The following is a 24,269-nucleotide window of genomic DNA, read 5'->3' on the forward strand; positions in this document are numbered from 1 at the left end:
GTTTGCAGGAAGAACTGATTAACCTGCCACGAGTGGTTGGCTGTGTGTTTGCTGACACACTCTGCTCTATCCATTTTCCACGGTGGTTGCTCTGCCTTGGTTCATCTTTTGTTTTCACCCTGGCTCTATCACTGATTTGCTCATTGATCATGATATGTGCTCCAAGAGACTCCAATATTCAGCTGGGCTGAGAATTTCCTGGCATTGTGTCCCATTGTATTGTTCAAAAAGTTCTGGCTGCTATGTGTATTTATCAGCTCTTTTCCTTTAATAAAACTTTCATCAACACCAAATGTACAGCCTAGGAGAACCATCATAAAGGTGACATTTTATCTTGTCACAGTCAAAGTGTGTTAAGACCTTTAGAAGTTTGGCAGGATTTTTACATGGGCACTGAGTTATTTATGGAATGAGTGAAATGTCAGGAGAATCAGAGGTCTTGAAGCAGAAACCTATTGGCCAAAGGCATCATCGCTGTCAGCAAAGCCAGGGTGTGAATGGGAGTCTGAGTCTTTGCTCCGTGGTGAAAGGAAAATGTTTGGGGGATATTTGAAGTGCAAGTTACAGCGTTTCATGTCAGCCTGGATTGTGAAAATATCTGTGATATGTGCACAAATGTCTGCTGGAGGTCTGAGAGCAGCAATTTCACACAAAGATAAAATCATAACTTGCTAAAACTTTGCTTCTGAACAAGAGTGGTGATTGCGATACACAGAGGGCCTGGGCGATGATGCTTGCAGGATTTACAGGCATCCCACTGCTCCAGAAAATAAATTCTTCTGGTAGCATCACCGAAGGCCCCACAGATATTTCATTGAGTTGATATTTCAGTGTCAAGTCTGGAGTGAATGTCAGTCTCTGAGGCAACATTAGTGCAGTACTGCAGAGCTCCCCACTCCACAGGCATGTTTGTGGTGTCATATCCAAATTGGAGACTGTAGCTTGGACAAGCCAATGTGTGCTGTCATTCTTCTGGTATTTTTGGGGAAAATACTGAAAGAGGAGAGGAGAGTATCTCCTGTTGGACCACCAAAAACTGTGTCTAGACAGCCCAATGCTGTAAATCTTACAACATTTCACTGAGGAGCAACACCAGGATATGACTGCAGATCTCTGGAGGCTTTTATATACCACGTGACCTAATGTCCCAGCAGAATCTTTTGACACAAATTGTAAGCCTAAAAGGTTTGGATTAAATAGATGTCTTTTTCTCAGGAAAGGCAGAGTGGGAAAATGTACAAAGCAATTAGAAAGGCAGTAATTGCACTTGGTCATGGTGACATTTGGGATGCAGTGGTGCTATTTCTTTATCTTAAGTGTGTTGGTGAACACAGGGCTGCATTTTAGGCTGGTTTTAGGAAGGTTACAGCAACAAAAAGGATGAAACTGCATTATTTATAGTGGTGTTTGTTCCCAGGTTTCACCAACTACATGCGGAGTCCATCAGGGGACATATTCAACCCAGAACATTACCAAGTGAACCAGGACATGAGCTACCCTCTGAGTCACTATTTCATTACCTCTTCACACAACACCTACCTCATGGGAGATCAGCTGATGTCCCAGTCCAGGGTGGACATGTATGCATGGGTGCTACAATCTGGCTGTCGCTGCGTGGAAGGTAAAGAGCTAAAAGGAGCTGTCAGTGGGCTCTGTAGTCTTGTTTCTCTTCTCTGAAGAAAGATTTGTGACTTCTGCAGAAGACATGATAATTGGGGAGAAGAAATAGCCTGGGAAAATGGTGTCTTCCCTTCATAAAGAGCAACAAAATAATGTGATAGAATGGACAAATCTTCCTGAGCATGGGAATAAGACAGACATTTGTGGAGTGGTGGTGTTGGTACTGATGAAAAAAATTGTAAACCTCTTGTTGTAGAGAGGGTGCTGACATTGGGCAGAATGCATTGGTGCTTGTCCTGCCTAGCCAAGTGTGTGACAGTCAGATGGCAAATATGGCAGAGTTCTTGGCACACCTGAGAGGAAGGTGGATGTGTCTCCTAAGGGAAGTAGGGAAGTATTCTGTGAGATGGTGACAGTCTCTGCAGTGACCAGAATCCCTTCTTGTGCAATCCCTTCTGATGCTTGTGCTGCCTTTCTGAGACATTGCCTGTTTCACAATCATCTTTAATGTTCTGACCATCAAAGTGTTTTCACAGTTTTTCAGAAGGCAAATATTATGGTTTGCTCAGGTTGGATGGTAGGTGTGCCATTGGGTGCTTCAGAGGAGTAAAACATTTCATGGAAAGATGATTATAGACAAGTATAAAGTCAGGCAAAATCCAAGGTGAGCTAGAGATGACCAGGTCTTGGCTTGGCCTGTGCTGTGAGCAGCTTGGCTGAGAGCCTCTGCTTTCCTTTTTAGGTTCAGCAGTAGCACAGTGAAAGCAGTGCTCTGGTCTGTCATCTCTCTCCCTGTCATAACACTCCTCAGCACTTGTTTGAAGAGTTCCTTTGCTTGGGGCTTTCTCAAACAATGGGAACAGTCACCTGGTCCCAGCAGAAAGTCAAGGCCAGGAAGTTCCTTCCAAGGGAGCCAAAGATGAAGGGTGGGAATGAACCTGTGCCTGGCTTTGGGGCACGGCTGGCTGGGCTGCTGAAGGGAATTTCAGGGTCTCATGTTCCCCCCCAGATGGTGGCCCAGGTGTTCCTGGTCTGATGGCTGTCATTGTTTGTGTCCTACAGTTGACTGCTGGGACGGGCCGGATGGTGAACCAATTGTCCACCATGGATACACCTTGACTTCCAAAATCCTCTTCAAAGATGTGATTGAAACTATCAACAAATATGCCTTTATCAAGAATGAGTATGTATCCAGCCTGCCAACCTTTGGGTCTCGGGGCTACGATTGGGAGTGTTCCCTGGCATCCTTGTACAGGGAGTGAAGATCTGACCTGTTCCTGCAGAGAACAGAATTCCAGACAGAATTTGGAGTTGTTTTCTGGGGGGAAATCCTTCAGATCCTTCAGAAAGAATCAGCAAGGCAAAGACGAGTAGGGACATTCTGCCTAGAGGTGTGGGGCTGGCTTTACTGAGCTTGTACAACACCTGAGGAACAACAGGTTTTGCCAGTGAATGTTTTTATTGAAGGACTGACAGCTGAACCACTGTATCTCTCTGGATGTGCACTCTGGTGCTGCCAAGGATACACCTGGGTGCTCCAGGGATAGGAAACAAGTCAGGGAATAAAGAATCCAAAGAGACAGTAACCTGATTGTGGACAAAGCAGACTGTTCAGGGGAAAGAGGTTATTTTCCCTGCAGGTACATTGCTCAAAAAATCAGTATTATTAATGGGAAGTTTCATTTACCTTGGCAGTTACTGTTCTCCTCCTCCACACACAGTCAAAATGTGTGTGCCAACCTTTGTTTTTTTTAAAAGAGAAATCACTTTATCTCTATAAAAATGTTCCAGTAGCTCCCCCAAAGCAGCCCATCCGCCTTTATAAATAGAGCTAAACTTGAGCTAAATTTTCAGGCAAGGTAAACTTCTTGTGAGCCTGAGATCTTTTGCAGTTTGCCTGAAGACATGGTAAACAAATCAAAGGAAAGCTGGCCAGAAGAATATAAGGCAATGCTTCTGAAATTGTTCAGTTTTTTAAACCTTTGCAAAGATGTTAACTGGGACCATATCCTTAACTGGGAAAGTTTTGTCCTGCAGGCATTGTCTGGCTGAAAGCCTTAATTTTTCTGATGAGGAGCTAATAAGGGCCAGATGTCAGGATAGAAAGAATTGATTTTTAATTAATGAATCCCTGACAGTTTAGTCCTGCAAAACTCCTTTATAGACTGGCTTTTGTGCTCATCTTAAAGTGCATCCTCTCTAAAGAGAAATCCCATCTTCAATGTGGTTTTGCACAGCACTGACCACACTGGAGTACAGGTTCCACAAGTCTTCCCTTCAACCAACCAGGCATCGTTGTTCCTTGGCCTCAGCCTGGAAAATCAAAAATAAATGACAACAATAAAACTTAATGTAGAAATAACACTTGCTGTCTTTGTAGAAGAGGCTTTGTCTGCAGGCTTATCTGCTCTGTTGTTAGTTGGAAAAGACTTCATGGTGTAAAAGCCAACTTTGCAGCTGATACTTGCTTGTCTCTGCAGGTACCCCGTGATCCTGTCGATTGAGAACCACTGCAGCATCGTGCAGCAGAAGAAGATGGCTCAGTATCTTACAGAGATCCTGGGAGACAAACTGGATCTGTCTTCTGTGCACAACGATGACTCCACAAAGCTCCCTTCACCAGCAAGTCTTAAAGGCAAGATCCTGGTTAAGGTAAACACCTGCTTCATGTGTCCTTTCCCGACTTCTGTTTGTGATGATGATGATTTCTGCCTGGTTGTCACTGCACCCGAACTTAAATCATTTCACAAAAAGCAGTCCTTAGGAAACTGCTACTTAAGGTTCTGAACAAGTGTCTTCTCATTTAGTAAGAACCTGCAAGGAACATGCTTTGAATAATTTGGGGTTTTTTTTCAAATGTGTCATAGCAAGAGCTGCATGCTCCCCTGCCTCTGTAATAAATTTATCTTCTAGGGCAAGAAACTTCCAGCCAACATCAGTGATGATGCAGAGGAAGGAGAAGTTTCTGATGAGGACAGTGCTGATGAGATTGATGATGACTGTAAACTAATGAATGGAGATGTAAGTGAAGTGCCCATTTGAATGTAAATGTTTGTCAAGACTTCCCATCCCAGTGAGAGGAAACCTTGTAGGAGTTCTCTGGATTGTGGATGTGGTCTGATCTTTGGGATTCATCACAAGTGGTTTAGGTTCTAAATCTTCATGGGGGCAGATTGACAAAAGAGCACATGAAGCAGCAGCAGTTCTAGGGGTTGTATTTCAAGTTTAGAGTTTTAAAGAGTAATATCTCATGATTCTTTATTACATTGCAGTGTGTTTCCCCTCAAATGCAGAAAAAGAAAAGAAAATATTCTACTTATGTTAAATTGTGGACATTGTTACAGAGCATCCCTTTGCTTTGCTGAATGCTGGGCTTGGTTGATTTTTACTGTAAGGAAAATCTCTGCTTGCTTCAATCTGAAAATCCCTTATTTCTTCATCCTTTTTAAAAGTTCTATTTTTTGTCACTTTAATCTTCTTGCAAGTTCCATTGCACCTTGCAGAAACAATACAAAACACAGCAAAATCATTTAATGACATAAACCAGATTGCCCTGGAGAGAGTTTGCATTCTCAGTCCTCTCTCCCTCAGGCAATTTCCTCATTTTGTGTTATGGATTTGATCCTTTTCATCTAAAAGAGAAACTTCTTTGTGAATAAGACTACCAAAGGAGAAAAATAATTTCTTTGCTTTTTAAAGTTATGACATGTTAGCATATCACTTTGCAATATTTTACAGCACCTTCTCTGTTACTAACAGTTCACTTTGCTGAGGTTTACTGATGCTTTAAATCTGGGATTTGCTACACCTGGTTTGCTTTCCAAAATGAATTTTTGAAGAGTTCAGAAAATCAGACCTTGTTTCATGACAAATGTAACTGGGAATTCTTGAGGCCTACTGAGAAAATGCAATCTGTCACCCCTTAAAATGCCTGAGTAAAAAAAAAACCTCTAGATTTTTATTTTTAGTTTTATTTCCCCACTTCCCCCCATGGGTCATGGTGCCCACAAAGCAGGGAATGGGAATTCTCTTGCATTTTGCCTTTGATCTGCTGAAAAGAGGATTCTAAAGCATCTCCCATCCATTCCATCCAATAGATCTTGCACCTGTTGGAGCTGCAGGGTCGGCCTGGACACAGCATGGGACTCACATGAGACTTTTTTAATCACTGCCTTGTTTAATGATTTAATGTTTTGTTTGTAGGCATCTGCTAACAGGAAAAGAGTGGAGAATATAGCAAAGAAAAAACTTGACTCGCTGATAAAAGAATCCAAAATCCGTGACTGTGAAGATCCAAACAATTTTACAGTTTCCACTCTACCATCTCCAGGAAAGGCTGGGCTGAAGTCTGATAGTAAGAAGGTGAATTTATGTTTGTATTGTACTTGTGATTCATTACTTTACTAAATATATCTTATATTATTGACTTCAGCTTCATAGCTGATTTCATGCAGTTAATGATGATGCCAGGTGAACATCACTGTCAGATTCACAAACTATTTATCTTGCTCACACAGCAATTGGAGCATGAAATGTACTCTGAAATGACTTTTCAACAGAAAGAATTTGATTTTCCATTTTAAAAACTGCTTATGAAAGTTGGGCTCTTTTTGTTCCTCAGTTCTCTATGTTCTATGCATTTTCATTGTATTTTAATTTTATGTTAACTCTAATTTATAAAAATGTACTCAGCCCACAGACTACACTTCATGAAGTTAAGATATTTTCATTTTAGACTTTGTAATAAGCCACAAAAAGCTTGGGAAGATTGTTCCATGCAAATGAAAAACAGTGGAGAGCTGCCAGTAATAACCAGGTGTAATACCCAGGGGTTAAAACTAAACTAGGGATGAGAACTTAAAATCAGCTTCCCAAAAACATTCTGTGGGCTGAGTTTTGGATGTACTTTAACCCAATGCTTTACACAATGTATCAGAGAGTTCTTGTGAGAGCCACTACAAGGCCAAGTCTTGAAAAACCCTTTAGCAGAGGTGCTACCCAGAATAGTCAGTGTTAAAAACCCCTCCTGTTTGTGCTGATACCCAGATACTGTCTGAGCACTCTGTTTGAGCTCCTGTATTCTTCTCTCTTTGCTTGCTTCAGAGTAAACTTGAGGATGATGTGGAAACGGGGGAAGATTTCAGTGCCAGCAAAAGGCACAGCCGGTCACTCATGGGCAGCTTTTCCAAACGCAAGGTGAGGCCCTGGGAAGGTGAGGTCTGCACCAGATCGTGGATTCTTGGAGGGGTTTTTTTTTGTTTGCACACAGTGGAGAGGAATTTCATAACTGCAGCATCTGCAGCACCTTGCTCTGAGGCTGTTCACTGAACAGGCAGGCTGGGGAGCAGCTTATCATTGTGCATAACAACACAGATTCAATTTACATGAAGGTCTGAAAGCATCCAAGATCTAACTGAGAGCCACGGAAATTAATTTACACCTTTTATCTGAGGATTTGTGCTTCCTTTATAACAAGGCTCAGACCCTGGGCTGAGTTTTCCCTGTGTGCAAATTCTGCTGCAGAACTGAGTGTTACGAAAGCTGTCATTTTCCATTTTCTCTAAGTAACACACTCATTGGCATAACAAAGCACAATTGTAGCCAGCTGCTCAAACTTTGATCATGCAGTTATGATACTATGGTTTTATTTCCTCCTGGCACAGAAAAAAGGAAGCAAATTGAAAAAGGCATCAAGTCTGGAAGAGGGTGAAGATGATTCGGATTCCCAAGGGAATTTAGCCAGGAGCTCTGTACATTACAGCAGGTTTGTTAACAAGTGATTGGACAACTTTGTTGCTAAAATATGCCTACATAAATGCACTCACTCAATTGGTTTGCTTCTGGTCCAGATGCCAGTTTGTTGATGGCTGCAGGCATGTGACAGGAATATGGGGAGATGCAATGTCTGCCACAAAATCACCAGAATGATCTCTTGGTGCTGTTCAGACTAATTAGCAAAGCACAGTGGACCTTTTATGCATTTTGAGCTCTTGCTGTCTCATATATTTCCTTACCTTGATTAATTTTTAAATATGAAAGATAAAAATTACCCCTTAATTAGCGGGAAGTTAATTTGTTTTGTCTTTTTAGGGTAAACCGGCAGAAGAAGACAATGAAGCTGTCCAGGGCCCTGTCTGACCTGGTGAAATACACAAAGTCTGTTGGCATCCATGATGTTGAAACTGAAAGTAAGTTGAACCAAAAGCTTGCTGAAAATAATTGCTACCCAAAAAAATGGAAAGGTTTATGTTCTTACATATCCTTTTATTAAAAGAAGACTTCTTAATGAAATTCAGGTCATCATCATATTCAACTTCATTTTCCCAACCATAACTGCTCCAACAAACACAGTGTCTGCTGTAATTTAAGGGAAACATAGCTCCCTCTGAGTGGCATGTAACGAAATGATGCTTGATAGCTAAAAGGGACTAGTGCTATGTGCTTTTGAAAGCTTTATCTAGATAATAAATAAATGAACAAGGAGATTACTTCTAATCTCCTCCTCTCTGCCCTGTAGTCTCTTCCAGCTGGCAGGTTTCATCTTTCAGTGAAACCAAAGCCCACCAGATCCTGCAGCAGAAGCCAGCACAGTACCTACGCTTCAACCAGCACCAGCTGTCCCGCATCTACCCCTCCTCCTATCGAGTGGACTCCAGCAACTACAACCCCCAGCCTTTCTGGAATGCTGGCTGCCAGCTTGGTGAGCAGAAAGGAAACTTACTTATTTTTGTTCTCTTTCGGGAGGGATGTTTTAATAGGAGTGCTGGAACCACCCCTTAGGACACGCAGAGTTCTCTGCTTATCCAGGTTTGCTGACCACTGAGTCCTCCTTGTTACTGTCCCTGGACTGATTACCTTGAACATGTGTCTTACATGCTGGTAAATGGAAATAAATAAACTTCTCAAATGCAAAAGGGCTTCAGAGTTCAGCTCTTTTGGAGAGCTTCTCTCCCTGAAGCTGTAATATAAGAGTTATTTTCCATAAGATACCTGATTTTTTGCATCTAAGAAGTCAAATTTGAATCTGATTTTGTTTTTTAAATAGTTGCACTAAACTACCAGTCAGAGGGGAGAATGCTGCAACTCAACCGGGCCAAATTTAGTGCCAATGGGAACTGTGGCTATGTCCTCAAACCAAACTGCATGTGTCAAGGTAAGGAAAACCAGCAAAACCAGTGGATCACTGGTTGCATGACAGGATTGAGTGTGGGGCCTTGTTGCAGTTTGTTTAAAGATGCATTTCTGATGCTAGAAACAAAGGAGCCAGAAGGTATCTGTAATTAAAGTCATGTTGCACTTCTTTCACATTATGTGGCTCTTCATTCTAACAGGCGTCTTTAATCCAAATTCTGAAGACCCCCTGCCTGGTCAATTGAAGAAACAGCTGGTTCTAAGAATTATCAGTGGTCAACAACTTCCCAAACCACGTGATTCCATGCTGGGAGACAGAGGAGAGGTATGGGACAGCTGGTGATCGTTCTTGTGTGTTGCAAAAGGTTTCTTTCCATACTGGCTGGGCTAAGGATGAGGATTTCACATCCTGCAGTTCTTTGTCAGGGGGCACAGAACATGAATAACTTAGGTCATGAGCATCCTACATCTTCAGGTGGTTTTCTTCACTTTTAAGCATCACAGAAGTGGTTTGATGATTTTCCTCCGCTTGCCAACACAGTACTTCCAGGAGAAGCAAAAAAAGGGAAAGAGATCTTATCAATATAATAATCCACTCCACATGGCTCAGGACCAATAATTACTCAGACATTCACGTACAGTGCCCGTATTGTAAAAGCCATTTGCTTGGATTTCATCTTTTTCACTCTTTCTTTCCAATATTTGTTGGTTTTTGTTTTTCAGATCATAGATCCGTTTGTTGAAGTAGAAGTTATAGGCTTACCTGTTGATTGCTTCAAAGAACAAACTAGAGTAGTTGATGATAATGGTAAGATTATCTGGGATTTATGGTTTTTATGGCTGAAACATCCTCTTTCTGGCAAGTTTTGCTCATAAGGATATGAGTAGATAAGATTTGGTGCCTATTATGACAAAGCATTGAAAATTGGATTTAAGCATTTTTAATGTTAATAAGACTTGAATCTTGAATTGTTTGACTGAGTTGGCATAAATGTGCTGAAGGTCTTGGTGTAAAACAAGACATTTGTCTTCTCAATGAGTGTGAGAGAAGGGTGTTTTGAGCTTGCTGTGGCCAAAAGGCAGGTTGACCAAACCAAATTTAAGTAAGACCCAACTCTGTTGCTTGCAAATCCTTGTGCTGTTGTGTCTCCTGGGGGAGTACTGGATTTTCCAAGAACAATGATCGATCTATGAGGAAAATGAGAATGACACTGCAGTTAAGCCATTCCTTATGCAGGCAGGCTTCTTGTTTGCTGTGAATGAGATACCTAAAGGCTGATTCCCTCCTTGCAAGGTTTTAACCCCATGTGGGAGGAGACGTTGGTGTTCACAGTCCACATGCCAGAGATTGCCCTGATCCGGTTCCTCGTGTGGGATCACGACCCCATTGGGAGGGATTTCATTGGGCAGAGGACAATAGCCTTCAGCAGCATGATGCCAGGTAAGAGAAAGGTGACATCCCAAATTAGTGGGCTGGGATTTTTCCTGTGATAAATGAAAATCAATATATATGCTGCAGAAATTTCTAGTTAGAACAAGAGACTGGAGTCTGGGCCCTGAGTTGTCTGCCTTAGTCCACTGACTTAAATGGTGATGAAGACTAAATCAATTAACTCTAGACTTTTGGGACTAGATTTGGAAAAAATGGGTAAGATTGTTAAGCAGGATGGGTAAACACTGTGGGCTTGGCAGGCTACTATACAGAATCTTTGCTCCTTTACTGCTTTTTCCTCCATTTCTTCACACCAGTTTTTGAAAAACCACTGTGTTTTGCTTACCCTTATGACTATGAGTAGTGGTTTGACACAGAACAGAAAGTTACCTATTCTAATGATGGGATCCATGTTATTAAATGCTGTTTTCTGACAGTTTCCCTTTTCTGTTTTCAGTTCAGTCTTCTTTTGCATTCAAGCTTCTTCTGTGTATGCTTTTCTTTCCTTTCAAAGTAAAGAAAAAAAAATTTTGTTTAAGATTGAAAACAAACATCCAGTCTCAATAAACTCACCTTGGATGAAAGGTTTGCAGTCCTAATAATGGACTGCAAGTCCAGAGGAGAGAATGTGGCCGAGTTTAAATCATGGATTGACAGCAGCAATAACGGATCCTGGACAAAACAGGACATGGCTGTTCTCTAAAATCATAACAAAAATGGGGGTGAAGTTTGTAAGTGGTGTGGCTCAGATTATCTGAGTGTGGCAAGGTGATGCTTGAGCCTGGACACTTGCTGTGAGGAGGAGCTGGGAAAAACCTGCTTGATCTCCTCTGCTGCTCACAAAATGAAAGTCTCCAGCTGCTCCTCCTGTGACCTGTCCCAACCCCGTGCCAGCTCTGCTCCCTCTGTTTCAGGTTACAGACACGTGTACCTGGAAGGCATAGAAGAGGCTTCCATCTTTGTGCATGTGGCTATTAATGACATCTGTGGTAAGGTGAGTGTCTCTGTGGTGTGCAACACACCCACAGGAGCTGCCAAGATCTTGTATCAGCCCAGGGAAGCCCAGTGGGTGAAGGTCCAAGGCTGGCATTTTTGTTCACTTAGAGTAAAATTTATCTCTGTGCTTGTCATGGTAGCCTGAGATCTTTCTGAATATCCACAGAGATAAAAGCAAATCATAGGGAAAGTTATAAAAGAGATTCTTGCAGTGCCTTTTCGAGGAAGCCGTAGGGGAAGGTTTTCATTGCAGCACAGATTTATACAAATAATGTGGTTGTGTCCAGTGCTGTGAGTGCACCTTGCTGAACCAAAGGTTACACACCTTAACCCTGAGCACTTGCTCCCTGCAAAGCTGGTGCTGTAAAGGCTCTGCCTGATGTTTTGGCAGTTAAAATTTAATTAAATTCTTCAAGCTTATTTGCTTTGGATTTTTTGCCATAATAGCACTCTAAAATGCAGAGGAAAGGTGATGCTGGTATCAGTTATTGGACATATTTACACTCCTTGTCTGTTGCTAAGAGTGTGTTTGCTTCACATGCGGGAAATAAACAACTCTTGGGGTGCCACATCTCAATTTCCACGAAAGTAAAGCCCTAATTTCAAGCTCTTCCTAGGCCAGCTAAAAACGAGACTCCTGTCCTCTCAGCGCACTGTTGTGTGCTGCTAATGTCAATGAAATTCAGGTACAAAGCACCGTGCAGAGCCTTGGCGATGTCAGTCTGTCCCGCAGCGAGGACGGAGCCTCCTGCAGTAGCGAGGTGCAATATCGGCATCGCGACAGCAGGAGGAGGCAGCCAGCGGGCTGGGAATTCCCAGGTCCCCTCGGACGGGCAATTCGAGCAAATCCGGAGCAGGAAACCAGCTTTTTTTAACTGCTAGACTTTAATCACTCCATCAGCTTCCACGTCACTGCCCTTGCCAGCAGTGTTTGATGGAAAGGACAATGTTCATCCTCTGTGAATGTTTGAAGTATTTTCAATTCAAACTTCCTTTGGCAATATTCTCTCTCTGTTTAGCCTTAATTTCCTAGCCTTTCATAATTATTTGCTCTTACTAACTTCTTCATGAGTGACTGGCTGGTGATAGTTTGCAGAAGGGCAACCTGTCCGTTTAAACTTCGGCAGTTTTTTGAGGACAGAGATTTTCTTGGTGTTCCCTGATTGCTGCTCATTGTCACTGCAGTCTCTCTGGGTTTGCTGGTGTTAAGAAGTGTTTCTGTGCACTGACAAAATATAAGGATTTGGAAGGAAAGCCTGTGTGTGTTATGTTTTGGTTTTGGTTTGGTTTGGTTTTTTAATTTATAATTTTTAATAAAAAACGGGTGAAAATGTGGAACAGATATTACATGTCCCTTTCTGGTTTGGTCTCTCTGAATTACTTTCTGCTTTGATTTTCTGTTAACAGAGTGCTGTCCAAACTAGAATTTTTTCCGTTTTCCCTCTCTTAATTTTGGGCAGAAAAATCACCCCAGTTATCAACCTTTTACCCATTCTTTATTAATCCAGAGATTCTAATGCAAACATAAACATTTTGGGACTTCTTTGTAAATGGAAACATTCCACCTGCTCAGTAGCTTGGTATTACTAAAACAGTCTTAGATTTATTTTTTTTTTCACCTTAACTTGTGTGTGAAATCTCTTTCAGATTTCTTTGTTTCCTGGAAAGGCTTTTCTTTGTTTCTGTCTCTTCTGTGGTCTGCTCATGTATTGCAGAATTTCTTGTGGTTTTTCTAGATGTGCCTATCTCTGAGATCCTCCCTCACTGTTATTTTGCCTTTACTCTGTCTGTTTGTGATTTCAGTGGGCTTCTCTATGTCCAAAAAGTCTCCTTTTAGAAGCAGAGCATTTTTAGACGCCTTGAAGGTACCCCTCCTGTCTCAGGGAGGTGCAGTGACACCACCACACACCTGCATGCCTTGAGCTGGTAGCTTCATTAGCATCAGTGTTTCTTTGTTAGCATTTTCGAGCTCTTCAACTCATGGAACATGAATTGTGACATTTGACTTGGTCACTCCTGTTGGGTCATCGACAGCCAGAGAGCCCTCCCCGTGTGAAGCAGATCCAGGATAACAGTCCTGCCATTCTCCCCCTTCTCTGAGTGTCTCCCTCTCCTGCCTTTTCTCTTGAGGGCTATAATTCAAACCTCTTCTTTCATACAGAAGAGAACATTGACAGTGAATCATTTGAGAAATTGTGGGAAAGCCTCTTGTGCTGTTTTTCAAGTCTGCTTTAGAGAATGAAACGTGCCTGTAAAGCTGGGCTGGAAGCTGAAAGCACAGTGTCCTGGATCTCCCTCAAAACTGCTCTCTTTTATTTTTTTCCTTCTTTTAAAACTTTTTTTTCCCCCCAAGTTGACCAAATCTGCCTTTGGGTTCTTGAATCACTCCATTGATTCAAGCAACAGTGTCCAGCTTAACAAAGCTGCACCAAACAAGCCAGAATGACACCTGGGGCCCTGCACTGCGTGTCACCCATTCCATCAGTGCTTCCCTTTTCTTTTTGGTGCTTCCCTTTTCTTATTTGTGTGTGTTGTTTGTATGACGAATTTTTCTGGGTTTTGCAAATATTTATATTGTCTGATTTTTATAGCAATAAACTCATGTACTTGCCAATTTGTCTCTCAGTACTCCAAGCAGATTGTTCAATAGTCTGGCTCTCACAGAATATTTACCAGTATTTAATATTTGCCTTGCTTAGGGAAAATCCATCCCTACCATCTTTATCTTATCCTAGAGGTAATTTTTGATAATGTCCTACTCACACTGGATGTGTGGTAACTAAACTTCAGTCAATTATAATTGACTAAACATTATATAAAAAATATAAGATTGAGAACTCTTTTATTGGTCCTGGTGCCAGCCAAATAAACCTTGATGCCACATGGCAACTTGGGCAGGACACTCGGGGTAAAAGCAGCTCTTAGCCCAGGCTCAGTGCACAGGGCAGCCAATATCTGCCCATTGAGTCCTGCACAGCAGAATTGGAAATGCATGAGCATGCACTCAAATATTTATTTGGAGGTGAAAGACCATTGTGATTTAAATGAGACACTTCTGTGCCATTGTTTGGCACTGCAGAAATGTGACCTCACATGACATCACAGGGCAGAACTGGAACTGACAGCGAGTGCCAACAAGCGTGGCTGCTGGTCAGGTTCTGTCACAGGCTTCTTAAGTGCACTTCAGTCGTGATGTGCCCTGGGTTTATTCATTCTTGATGCTGCAGCTGCTCAAGAGTCTGATTTCACTGGGAAATAAAGAGGACAGAGGGGGAGAAGTAGATTAAAAGAGAAATGCCTTTCTGTGCTTTAAGTAATCTGTGTTACAAGGCTCTGTGTACAGAGCAAATCAACGCTGTCTCAGGCATCAGACTGCTGCTTAAAAAGTTGGCAAGTACACCTGGAATGTTTGCAGGAATGCTGGAACTCTGTTTCATTGAAATGTAAATCAGTTGTATGGTGGTGGGAGATTTATGATGGTGAATTTGTGTTTAATGCTTAAATAACTACTGAAGACTATGGAGAACTGTATCATGACACTGACTAACTTCCCTTGTTTATAGTGTGTTTCCTCAGTGCTGAAAACATACACGAGTGTCTTGGGATAAGTGTTGTATGGTAGGAAAAATTACCAAAATGTAATCACACAGGTAGAAATTGAAATACTCAATGATCTTTTGTGTGTGTATAGTTAACTGCTATTCATGACAGTGCTCAATTCAATTAAAGTGTAGATCTCCCTTATACTGAAAAAATATTCTATTTTATGGCCAGTGTTTATTTCCCAGCAGTTCCTAGAGAATGCATTTACAACAAGGACTTAAAATACATCTGCTTTGGGTGAAACTGAGAAACTCTTCAGCTTTCAGAATGATATTCTTGTAGACAGAAGTATTTCCCTTTTTTCAGTCTTTTCAATAGCTCTAATGTTTATGTAGATGTTGTAAGTAGCTACATGCTAGAAAGAAAATGATGACAAATACAGAGATAAGTGTGGCTGGAAAATGTTATCTAAAACCATAGCTGAGGAAAAAAAAAAAAAAAAGAGATGTGTTATTTTGCAAAGCTGCTGTTAGTGATTTTTTTCATTTTTAATGCCTGTCCTATTTCTGGGTTAGTTCTCATGCTAATGGTAGGAATATAGCAGGAGACTCTGTATGTGAATAATCATTCGTTCATGAATTCCTGTGCCCAGAGGAAGAGCCTTGTGTTTCCTGTTAGGAATTTTTTATTTTTATTTTTATTTTTTTTTATTTCTTTTACAGGCCAAACAAGCTCTAGGTCTAAAAGGGCTGTTTCTCAGAAATCCAAAGCAGGCCTCTCTGGACAGTCATGCTGCTGGGCAGCTCCATCGCAAACATTCCTTTAGCAGCCACATCCTGAGACGGACAGCCAGTGCACCCACCAAGAGCCAGAAGAAGAACAAGAAGGGCTTTCCTGAGATTGCTTTTGACACAAAGGACAGCAGCTCTGCAGGGGCTGGAGAAGAGCAGGAAGTGGAAGCTGCCTCCCAGCCTCGCTTTGTGCAAGAGCCAGAAAGTGCTTCCCCAGCCCCAGCTCCCCGAGATGGTGCCGGTGGGGAGGCACCTGGCAAGGGCTTGAAAGGTAAGGCCCAGGGCTCTCCCAAAGGGCCACGGCAGAGCTGTGCCCACCCCGGGGCTCCTTTCAGCGAGCCCTTGCCCAGGGCACACAGGGTGAGGCTGCAGGAGCCCCAGGGCGAGAAGCAAAGCGTCTTTGCCCGCTGTGCCATCAACAGCTCGGGCAGGATCGGAGTGGCCACCAACTGCATGAAATGCATGATTGGCTCCAAAGAGAGCCCTGACCCAGAGGGCCCGTGGAGTGACCACCCTGGCAGGCCCATTGCTAGAGACCCCCTGCACCCTGAGCAGGGCAGCAGTGCAGAGGAGAGGGTAGAGCTCAGGACCTGGGTTGTCAGAGGGCAGCCCAGGCCACACTCAGATTTGCAGCCTTGCAGCAGCCCTGGAACTGCAGATGATCTGACAAGGAGCACTCAGTCTTTTGTGACCCCAGGGAAGAAAAATGTTGACTCTAAGTGTCACGGAATAAAGGCTCATTCCCGGCAGCGGTGGCAGTGCCAATCAGGTGGCAAGTACGGAAGCACTGTCAACTTGGTTGCAGCCAGCAATGGCTCCATATCCTCCAACTCCAGCAGTCTAGAAAGCCTTGGAAGCCCAGAATTCCCCAAGCACTGGCCTGAACCTTCTCGAAGGCAAGTGGGCACCCTACAGAGGGAAATGAATGCCTTGTTCGTTCAAAAATTGGAGGAAATTCGAAGTAAATCCCCTATATTCTTTACTGGTAAGACCAGATTTTCTTCACCATTCTCCACTGTAGATCACATCATTGTCTCAGCTTCTGCGTAGCATCCTTACTTAGAAGCTCCTCTATGTTGTTTGGCTGTCAAGAGCTCTTTTTTTTTTTTTTAATTTTTGCAATGACAGAAAAAAAATCTGCATAAATATTTTTATTTTCTTTTTTGTAGACGTGTCTGGTTTAGATTAGTCCTTGCCATGCCTAGTTAACCATCTGCAGTAGTGACACTGTCAGTAGTCCATGAATGTTTGGGTTGTTTGTTCAGGCTCTTTTGTTTCCTTGGTTTTCTTACTGAATGTGGTATGATACTAAGTAAATTTTAAGATCCAAACCAGAGCATTAAGTGAGATTGAATATGGAAAACCCACATCAACAAACAATATTTCCATTATCAGCCTTTGTGTTTTGCTGAGGGATAACCACATCAGGGATGATGTCTAATGTGCTCTCTGATATCAAATAAACCGGTTCCCTCCTCAAAGATCTTGCAAAGTCACTGCTGTCAGTCCAGGAATTACTGAATGGAATTCTCTGCTCTGGGGTGTTCAGGAGATCATATTTTATAAACACAGCAGCCCATTCTGGTCCTAAATGTGTATGCAAACATTGCTACTGTGCTGTAATGTTGCACACATGCTCTGGCTGTGGCCCGAGGGCAGAGCTGCACAGCACAGAGCAGCAGAGTGTGTGATCTGATGCTCCCTGACATCAGCCAGGCTGGGGCACTCCTGGCATTCCCCATTGCAAAGTAAAATGTGCCCACTTGGAGGAAAGCTGCTAAAGCTGCAGCATTTTGTGGTTGTTTCAAGCCAGAAACAGGTGTGTGGTCAGTGGGAGCGTGACTGCACCTTTACCGTGAACTGGGGGTTTGTAAAGATGGGAAACAGAAGCAGAGGCAATCAAAGGATATCTTTTAATATGAAAAATGACATTTTTCCTCCTGATTTGGCAGGCATGGGAGAGAAGGAAAGTGGTTTTGACAAGAATTTTCTGTTTCACAGAATACCAAGGAGAGAGTATGAAATACAGCTTTTGGCTGTGATTGCAAGAGCTCCTTTTCAAATCCCTTGTTCTCTTCCTTAATTGTCAAAGGAATTTGGACACTGGTGGTTACATTTTCAGGAGCAGTGGAGTGACTTTGGTGCTTTTCTTAAGATCTTATTCAGTAATAGATTCTGACTGCCTATCTGTAGTGGGCTTCTTTGAAAGCTTCATACATAAATTTGAGATATTTTATTTGTTTGACCAGTTTCATCTGGTTGGGTGTCTGCAATTTACCTTCTATTTTTTATACCTTTTTTGGTTTTTTTAATGTATTTTTCCAATCTCTGCTTTGGGTATTTAGGAAAATACCAGGACAATGGGAGGGGAGAAGTTTGCTGGTTCCCGTGACTTGCAGTTAATCCAAAGCAACAGAACTCTTTCTATGCCTAAATTATTGGCACTGGGCTTTTCACAAACTCTCAGTACTGTGACATATGAAACCATTTCCCATTATCAGTGCCAGCTCCCCTGCCAGCCCCCCAAGTCACTAAACAAATATTGTGATATGCTTGAAATTTGATTAAATCCATCTGACTTCCCAAGCATGGAATCAGCAAACCCTTAAAATGGTGAAATGGTGCCTTGGACTGGCTGCTGCTGGTCCAGTGACAGCCCCTCTGTTTGCACAAATAGCTCCCTTTCCCATCCTCCTGCAAGGCCGTGCCTCGGGCCAGGAAACCAGGGAAACCAGCTCCATGGCTGCTCTTGGGAACTGGCATTCTGCTGGGGGAAGTGCCCCCAGGATGAGACAGGAAACTATAGCCTCTAGCTGGCCCTTCATGGCACCAGCCTTACATTTTCCAGTGATTTTCCTTCCAAGTGTGCCCCAGCCTGTGCTGGTGGATGGGGAGAAGGAGGGCTCATTGGTCTCATCAGCTCTGGGCTCTTCCTGACACTCCTGCAGATACTGAGAGTCTGGGAATGTTGGATTTGGCTCATGGGCACGTGTGCCTGTTTCCCTTCCGACACTCCCAGCTAATGCAGGACAGGCCAGGGAATGGCTGCTCCCATCCCTGAGCTCCTTCCCTGGGCTGGAATTCCTGGTGCCAAGGAAGGGCCTGGTATTCCCTGGGCAGGTTCTGGGAGTGCAGGTGATGTTTTCCATTAGGAGAGGGCTTTGAAGAAGAGGAGGCCAGCTTCCTCTGAGCAACCTGCCTATGTCAGGGCAGTTGAAACTTGATGATTTTTAAGGTCCTTTCCATCACAAACCACTCTGTGATTCCATTCCCCTGTCCAGTGGACTCTGCTTCTTCAATGCTAACAAATACTGCTTTTCATTCTTCTATGATAAAAAAAAGGAATTTAATATCTGTCCATGTGTGGATTCCATTGAGTGCTCTGGTTGGTCAGAAATTCTTAGGATCCTACAACCATGTGTGAATATTCCTGTATGTCTCCCTTCCCTCCCTCAGCACTAATTTATCCTGTTATCTGCACCTGCCTTCCCTACATTAACTGGATTTTTCCTCTGTTCTGTCCTATTATTCTACATGCACACACTCTCTCTCTAGTTAAGAACTGAAAGGACAAGCAAGTCAAAGGTAACTGTCTGCTGAGTGTCCCTGATTCGAGCACCCTGTTGCCTGTAGTCCTGGTTTTTGCTTGTTTGCTGCCCTATAATTACCTGCTCCTGTATCCTTAAGGTCGTGGTCTGGCTCAGTGGTGCTTTGTTAGTTCTGGAATGCATGTCTGCACTGTGCTTTGGAGATATGGGAAATAATATTTTTGGCATGATTGCTTTGGCTCCCAGGGTGCAGGTGATAAACATTGCAGTGAATAGAACATTTTCTCCAGGTAATTGGTGGCTGCAGTGATTCTCCAGGGTTGTACTCTCAGCCTGCTGTTCATGACCCATCTCTGCGGAGTTTTTTTGAAATAGAAATTACCAAGTTTTTTTAAGAAGAACAAAGTCTGTTTAAAGCTTTTGTTTTGTTTTTCAAAGTCCCATTGTCAGCATTCCACTGTCTGCGCCCAGATCATTTGTAATCTGCTCCACAAGTCCTGTGCTGCTTCTCTTCTGAGTGGTTGGTCATTGGGATCACATCTGCTGGTCAAACTGGTGTTTTGATTAGTGTACATGCTCTGGTTGTGCTCTGATACCCTGACCTGTCTGAGTGCTGGAAGGAAGGAAAACTGCAAATCAAGGGGTGCTGGATGGTGGAGAAAGCAAAGTTAGTTTACAAAAGGGGACACAAAGGGCACAAATTGCTGGGTACTGTTGTTGTTGTTGTTTGATAAGAAAACCAGAACAGTCACATGGTGCTGCTGTGCATGGACTGAGGTTTCTTGAAGCAACAGGGCTTTGTGCAGCTAAAACTGAATGTGCAAAATGTTTTGCTGCCTTTGGCCAGGCATTTGAAATCCCAAGTTATTTTTAAAATCATGATTGACATATGCAACTAGTACCTTGAGAACAAAATGATAACGCATGAGGAATGAATCTTAGTCTAAACAGTAATTTGTAAGAGATAACTAACCCTGTATCTCTGTTTTTCTTGTTTCTTTCTTTTTCTTTTCATGCCTCCCAAGCAGACGTCTGCCACCTCTCAATCCAGAGGTCAGTCACTTCTTTATGCAGCCTGGAAACGATCACAGAAGAGCCTGTCCCTGCCAGTGATAACCATCACGGCAGCCTTTTCTTCCCTCTGCCTGTTACCCCTTACAGTGATTCTGAGGAAGGGTCTGGGTCTGACCACTCCACCGAAGCTCGATCAGAGGGAAGCAGCACACCCAACCAGCCTCAAGAGTCCCTACCCTCCAGGGAACAAAGAACTAATCTGGCTGCAGAAGACCAAGGGCAGGATGTCCCAAGAACAGCTGACACAAGTTTAGTAGCCCCAGAAGATGGGAGGACAAGCGTGGCAGGCTGTCTCAGGGAAGGAAATGGCTGGACACAGACGTGCAGTAAAGCTGAAGATCAGGGTGGATCAGCAGCACATCCCCAAAAAGCCAGGCTGGTAGAGGCAGCAGATCACAGGGCTGGCCAACCTATAGGAAGCTGCCAGAAGCAAAACAGCCAACTAGGTCAGGTATTAACAGACATGAAAAGCACCTCTGAATCCAAAGGGCAAAATCTGGGTGCAGCAGCTGTTCCGCCCCAGCAAAACAATGTCATTAACAGCACACAGGTGGATTCTCCCCAGAAAGCCCGGGCTGCACAGGCTCTCCCTGTCTCTGTTTCTCAGATGAGCTCTTACATGTTGGCAAGAAGGGCAAAGAGTGAAGGACTGAAGACGTCAGACTCCTCAGCCGTAACAAAAATTCCAAGCAGCCAGTCTCCAGCAGCAGAAGTGTACTTTGATGCCACTGTCAATGACCGGATCTGGAGCAAGCTAGACTGCAGCAGCCACCGTGACAGCATGTCCTCCTCGTCCAGCATGTCCTCCAACGACACCGTCATTGACCTCTCTCTCCCCAACCTGGCTCGCAAAAGCCTCCCGGACCTGGGCATCCGCCAGGACAGCCTGGAGCCCCTGGCCATCAGGAAGGGGATGCGGCCACGCTCCGCCACCACCTGCAGCAACGAGATGCCAATGGTCAGCAAGAGCAAGTCCAACCCCAACCTGAGGTCTGGCCAGCTGCCAGCTGATGAGCTGTGCCCCCGGCCCCTGGCCAGGAGCCCTCAGGACGCGTTCTCGTCCATCCCTAGAAGGCACACCTGGAGCAGGCTCTACATGGAGAGTCTCAGGCAGTCCTCCAACAAATCCAAAGCGCATGACACAGTTGGGAATAACCAGACAAAGTCCAAAAGCCTCGGGGACCTTACCTCTGACGACATTGTGTGCACTTTTGAAAGCAAATACCGCAGCATCAGCAGGAGCTTTGTCACCCGCTCCATGCGGGAGCAGCGCCGCTCCTCGGGCCTGAGGCCCTCGGCCAAATGCCGGGATGAACTGACTGAGCAGCTGAAGAAGCTGACAGCCTTTCAGCAGGAAAACGATATCACCTCCCCCATCAGCCTTGACCCCAGCGAGTCGGAGGAGGAGGGGGAGAGCGTGGGGCTGCTGCGCCGGTCGTCGTCGCGCAGCCAGAGCCGCGTGCGCTACATCGCCAACAGGGCCCGGCAGGCCCAGGAGAGGCAGCGCCTGCAGGGCCGGGCACAGCTCGGGGGGAGCCCCATCGAGGAGAGGGGCAACCCTGAGGGGGCCTGCAGCGTGGGCAGGGCCGGCTGCACCGACCCTGCCGCCCACACCGCCCTGCCTTCCTCGCCCAAAGCCCAGACCGACTGCGGGGTGGACACTGAGGTGTTCTTCATGCTCAAGCTGTGACCCCGGCAGCACTGGGCACTGTTTACACTCCTGTCACAGCAAAACTCGGCGCCCTGAGAGGCACAAGACATCCTCCCACCACTCGGTGCTTCCTGGCCTTCCCTTGAGCCCAAGGGTGCTTAATATCAGGACTCCAGAAGAATAGATGAGGATTCGTTTTTCATTGCGCTTTGCCCAGCCTCCGATTTGGCCTCCTTTGTGTGTGACCACTTCTTGCATTTGCAGTTTGCTCTTGGTCTTTACTAATTTCAATAATTCTTCTGACAATAGGTAACCTTGATGTTTAATAGTTCAATGTGATGCTAACGACAGCTAAGGTAAATTTTGCTCTTACAAATTGTGGATCCGTGTAAGGAGGCTGGACTTAAAATCACATTTTATTTTCTGGAAGAGTTTGAGGGTGTGAATTAATAATGCAGTAGGTACAGTCCATCTTCCATCGTGGACCTGCTTATTACAGTGAAAATTCATATTTTCTCTTTGAAGAAGAGCTCTCTTGTTCCAAAGCAATGCTTTTATAAACCCAGCCTGTTTATATATCTATATATATACATATATATCTATATACACCTGTGTGTATGCAAAGATATGTCTGCACATGTATGTACACATGCACTCCCTGAAACTGAACTGTGACTGTTCCTTGTCTCAAGGCATTGTCTGAGGGAATTGAGACAGGAGAGAGAAGGGAATGGCTAAAAACGGACAGGAAATATCTTCTGACTTTACTTCAGAAATGGCTAAGAAGCATGTTAGTCTTTTCTTGAAAGAGCACTGTCCCTTCTTATGGTATTTTAACAATGCTGCTGTACATAGCACTTTTTGGATGAATTTTACTATTTCTGTATTGCACTGCCATGCAAAATTTTCAATGATATGTTTAAAAAAGAGAGATATTTAATTTTTTTAGATGGACATATTTAGAATTGAATAACAACCTAAACAGAGTAATAATTTTTCCTCCGCCCTTTTTTTTACTTTTTATTTTTAGGGATGTTGTCATGTGTCCCCCCAATTATGATGTCATTTATTATAGATGTACATTTTATCAGTGATGGAGAAGAATGTTTACTGAGATGCATTTTATAGAGAAACAGAGGTTTAATTTTATTTCAGGCTGCATAGAGTCCTTATTATTGAGAGGATATTTTGCCTTTGTAATGATTCTTTTGTGTATATTGCAAAATTTAAGAATTTGTTTGTAAAACCACCTTACACTACTAAAATAAACATACTTAACCTTCCAGCTGGTGACTCTTTAGCTGTAACACAACACTGGGGTCTGTGATACACAAACATGGTTCATTCTGCTTTGTTTTTCAACTTCCTTTGTAGATAACATTTAATTTTACTCTTTTTCAGAGTGGTAGCCAGCGCAGACCCAGCTCAGATTTTCTCAGGTCCTCCAGAACATGTGCAAGGACTGGCAGAGACTGACATTCTGTGGTGTGAGACAGCTCAGGAACTGGGGCAGAGCCCTGGCTGGGAGGATGGAAATTCTGGGGGAACTGGTGTGATTAGTAGCCAAACAGACAGAAGGAGCTGATCCATTCTGGAGCAGCTGTACAAGTAACACAGATGGCCCTGTTTCATCACTGAGGGGGTTTAAAGTCTGGCTGAAAATGCTGCAGCACAATTTTGCTTTTCACCTGTCACTTGACTGAAAAATCACTTCTATTCCTGTCCCAGCAAAGTGCACAGTGAAAGTGCATCTTGCTTCCTTCACACTTCTCCTGGAAGGGTTGTCACTTGTGGAGCCGGGAGGGGGTTCTTGGTTCTAATTTTAGTATCACTTGGCCATGAGAATTTAAACTCTGAGATACCAAAACAGTAACAAAATTGAAACTCTGAGATATCAAAGTGTAAGGCTGACAGTGTTAGCACTGTAACACTGGGGAGGGGGCTGGAGGGGTTAAATTTTCTGATTCATTCTTTTCAAATGCTCTTCAGTATGTTTTGTCTGAAAATATTCCCTCAGTTTCCCAGCCTGGCTCAGATCTTCGCGGCTTGTCTGCAGGTTTCAGATCCTTCAGACCCCAGGAGAGCTTTGTGCAGCAAAGGTTTGGAATGTGCACTGAGGTGACCCGAAAGCATCACTGCAGCCTCTGAGGGAAAGGAGGTGAAGCTGCAGCAGAACGTGTGATCTGCCAAGAGGAGCCTCCCATTGTGTCCCAGCACAAAGCAAATTTCATTAACATTCTCTGGACGAAAAATCGTTCTTGTAATAACTTTAATTTCGGGCTGAAAAGCTGCAGGGAGCTGCTGCTTTTGTAACTTTAATGCTTTTTAAACTTTAATGTCAAGTACATGCAACTTGACAGCTTCGGAAAGTTAATGTTTAAAAGGCGTATTTGTGTCTTCTCAAAGACTGAGTCTCATAATCAGATTATTTTCATCTTTAATTGATTAAGCAATACTTGCTAATGCACCTCACAGGAGGCAGC

General features: G+C 43.7%; 1 protein-coding gene across 1 annotated transcript in view; it reads left to right on the forward strand.

Moving 5' to 3' along the window:
* Positions 1 to 21,825, forward strand: part of PLCH2 (phospholipase C eta 2) — a gene marked incomplete at both ends in the record, with an annotated part of 63,851 nt that extends 42,026 nt beyond the window's left edge. The window contains 18 exon segments of the mRNA XM_082295668.1: positions 1,418 to 1,621; positions 2,683 to 2,803; positions 4,101 to 4,272; positions 4,534 to 4,641; positions 5,824 to 5,982; positions 6,724 to 6,816; positions 7,284 to 7,384; positions 7,711 to 7,808; positions 8,138 to 8,320; positions 8,666 to 8,773; positions 8,952 to 9,076; positions 9,475 to 9,559; positions 10,046 to 10,192; positions 11,098 to 11,177; positions 12,983 to 12,995; positions 12,998 to 13,044; positions 15,445 to 15,784; positions 20,087 to 21,825. Of these exon segments, the coding sequence (XP_082151794.1) occupies positions 1,418 to 1,621; positions 2,683 to 2,803; positions 4,101 to 4,272; positions 4,534 to 4,641; positions 5,824 to 5,982; positions 6,724 to 6,816; positions 7,284 to 7,384; positions 7,711 to 7,808; positions 8,138 to 8,320; positions 8,666 to 8,773; positions 8,952 to 9,076; positions 9,475 to 9,559; positions 10,046 to 10,192; positions 11,098 to 11,177; positions 12,983 to 12,995; positions 12,998 to 13,044; positions 15,445 to 15,784; positions 20,087 to 21,825 (3,923 nt within the window).
* Between the last annotated feature and the right edge of the window lie 2,444 nt (positions 21,826 to 24,269).

The sequence above is a fragment of the Coloeus monedula genome (genome assembly GCF_965178545.1).
Source record: "Coloeus monedula genome assembly, chromosome: 22".
NCBI classification, from domain to species: domain Eukaryota; kingdom Metazoa; phylum Chordata; class Aves; order Passeriformes; family Corvidae; genus Coloeus; species Coloeus monedula.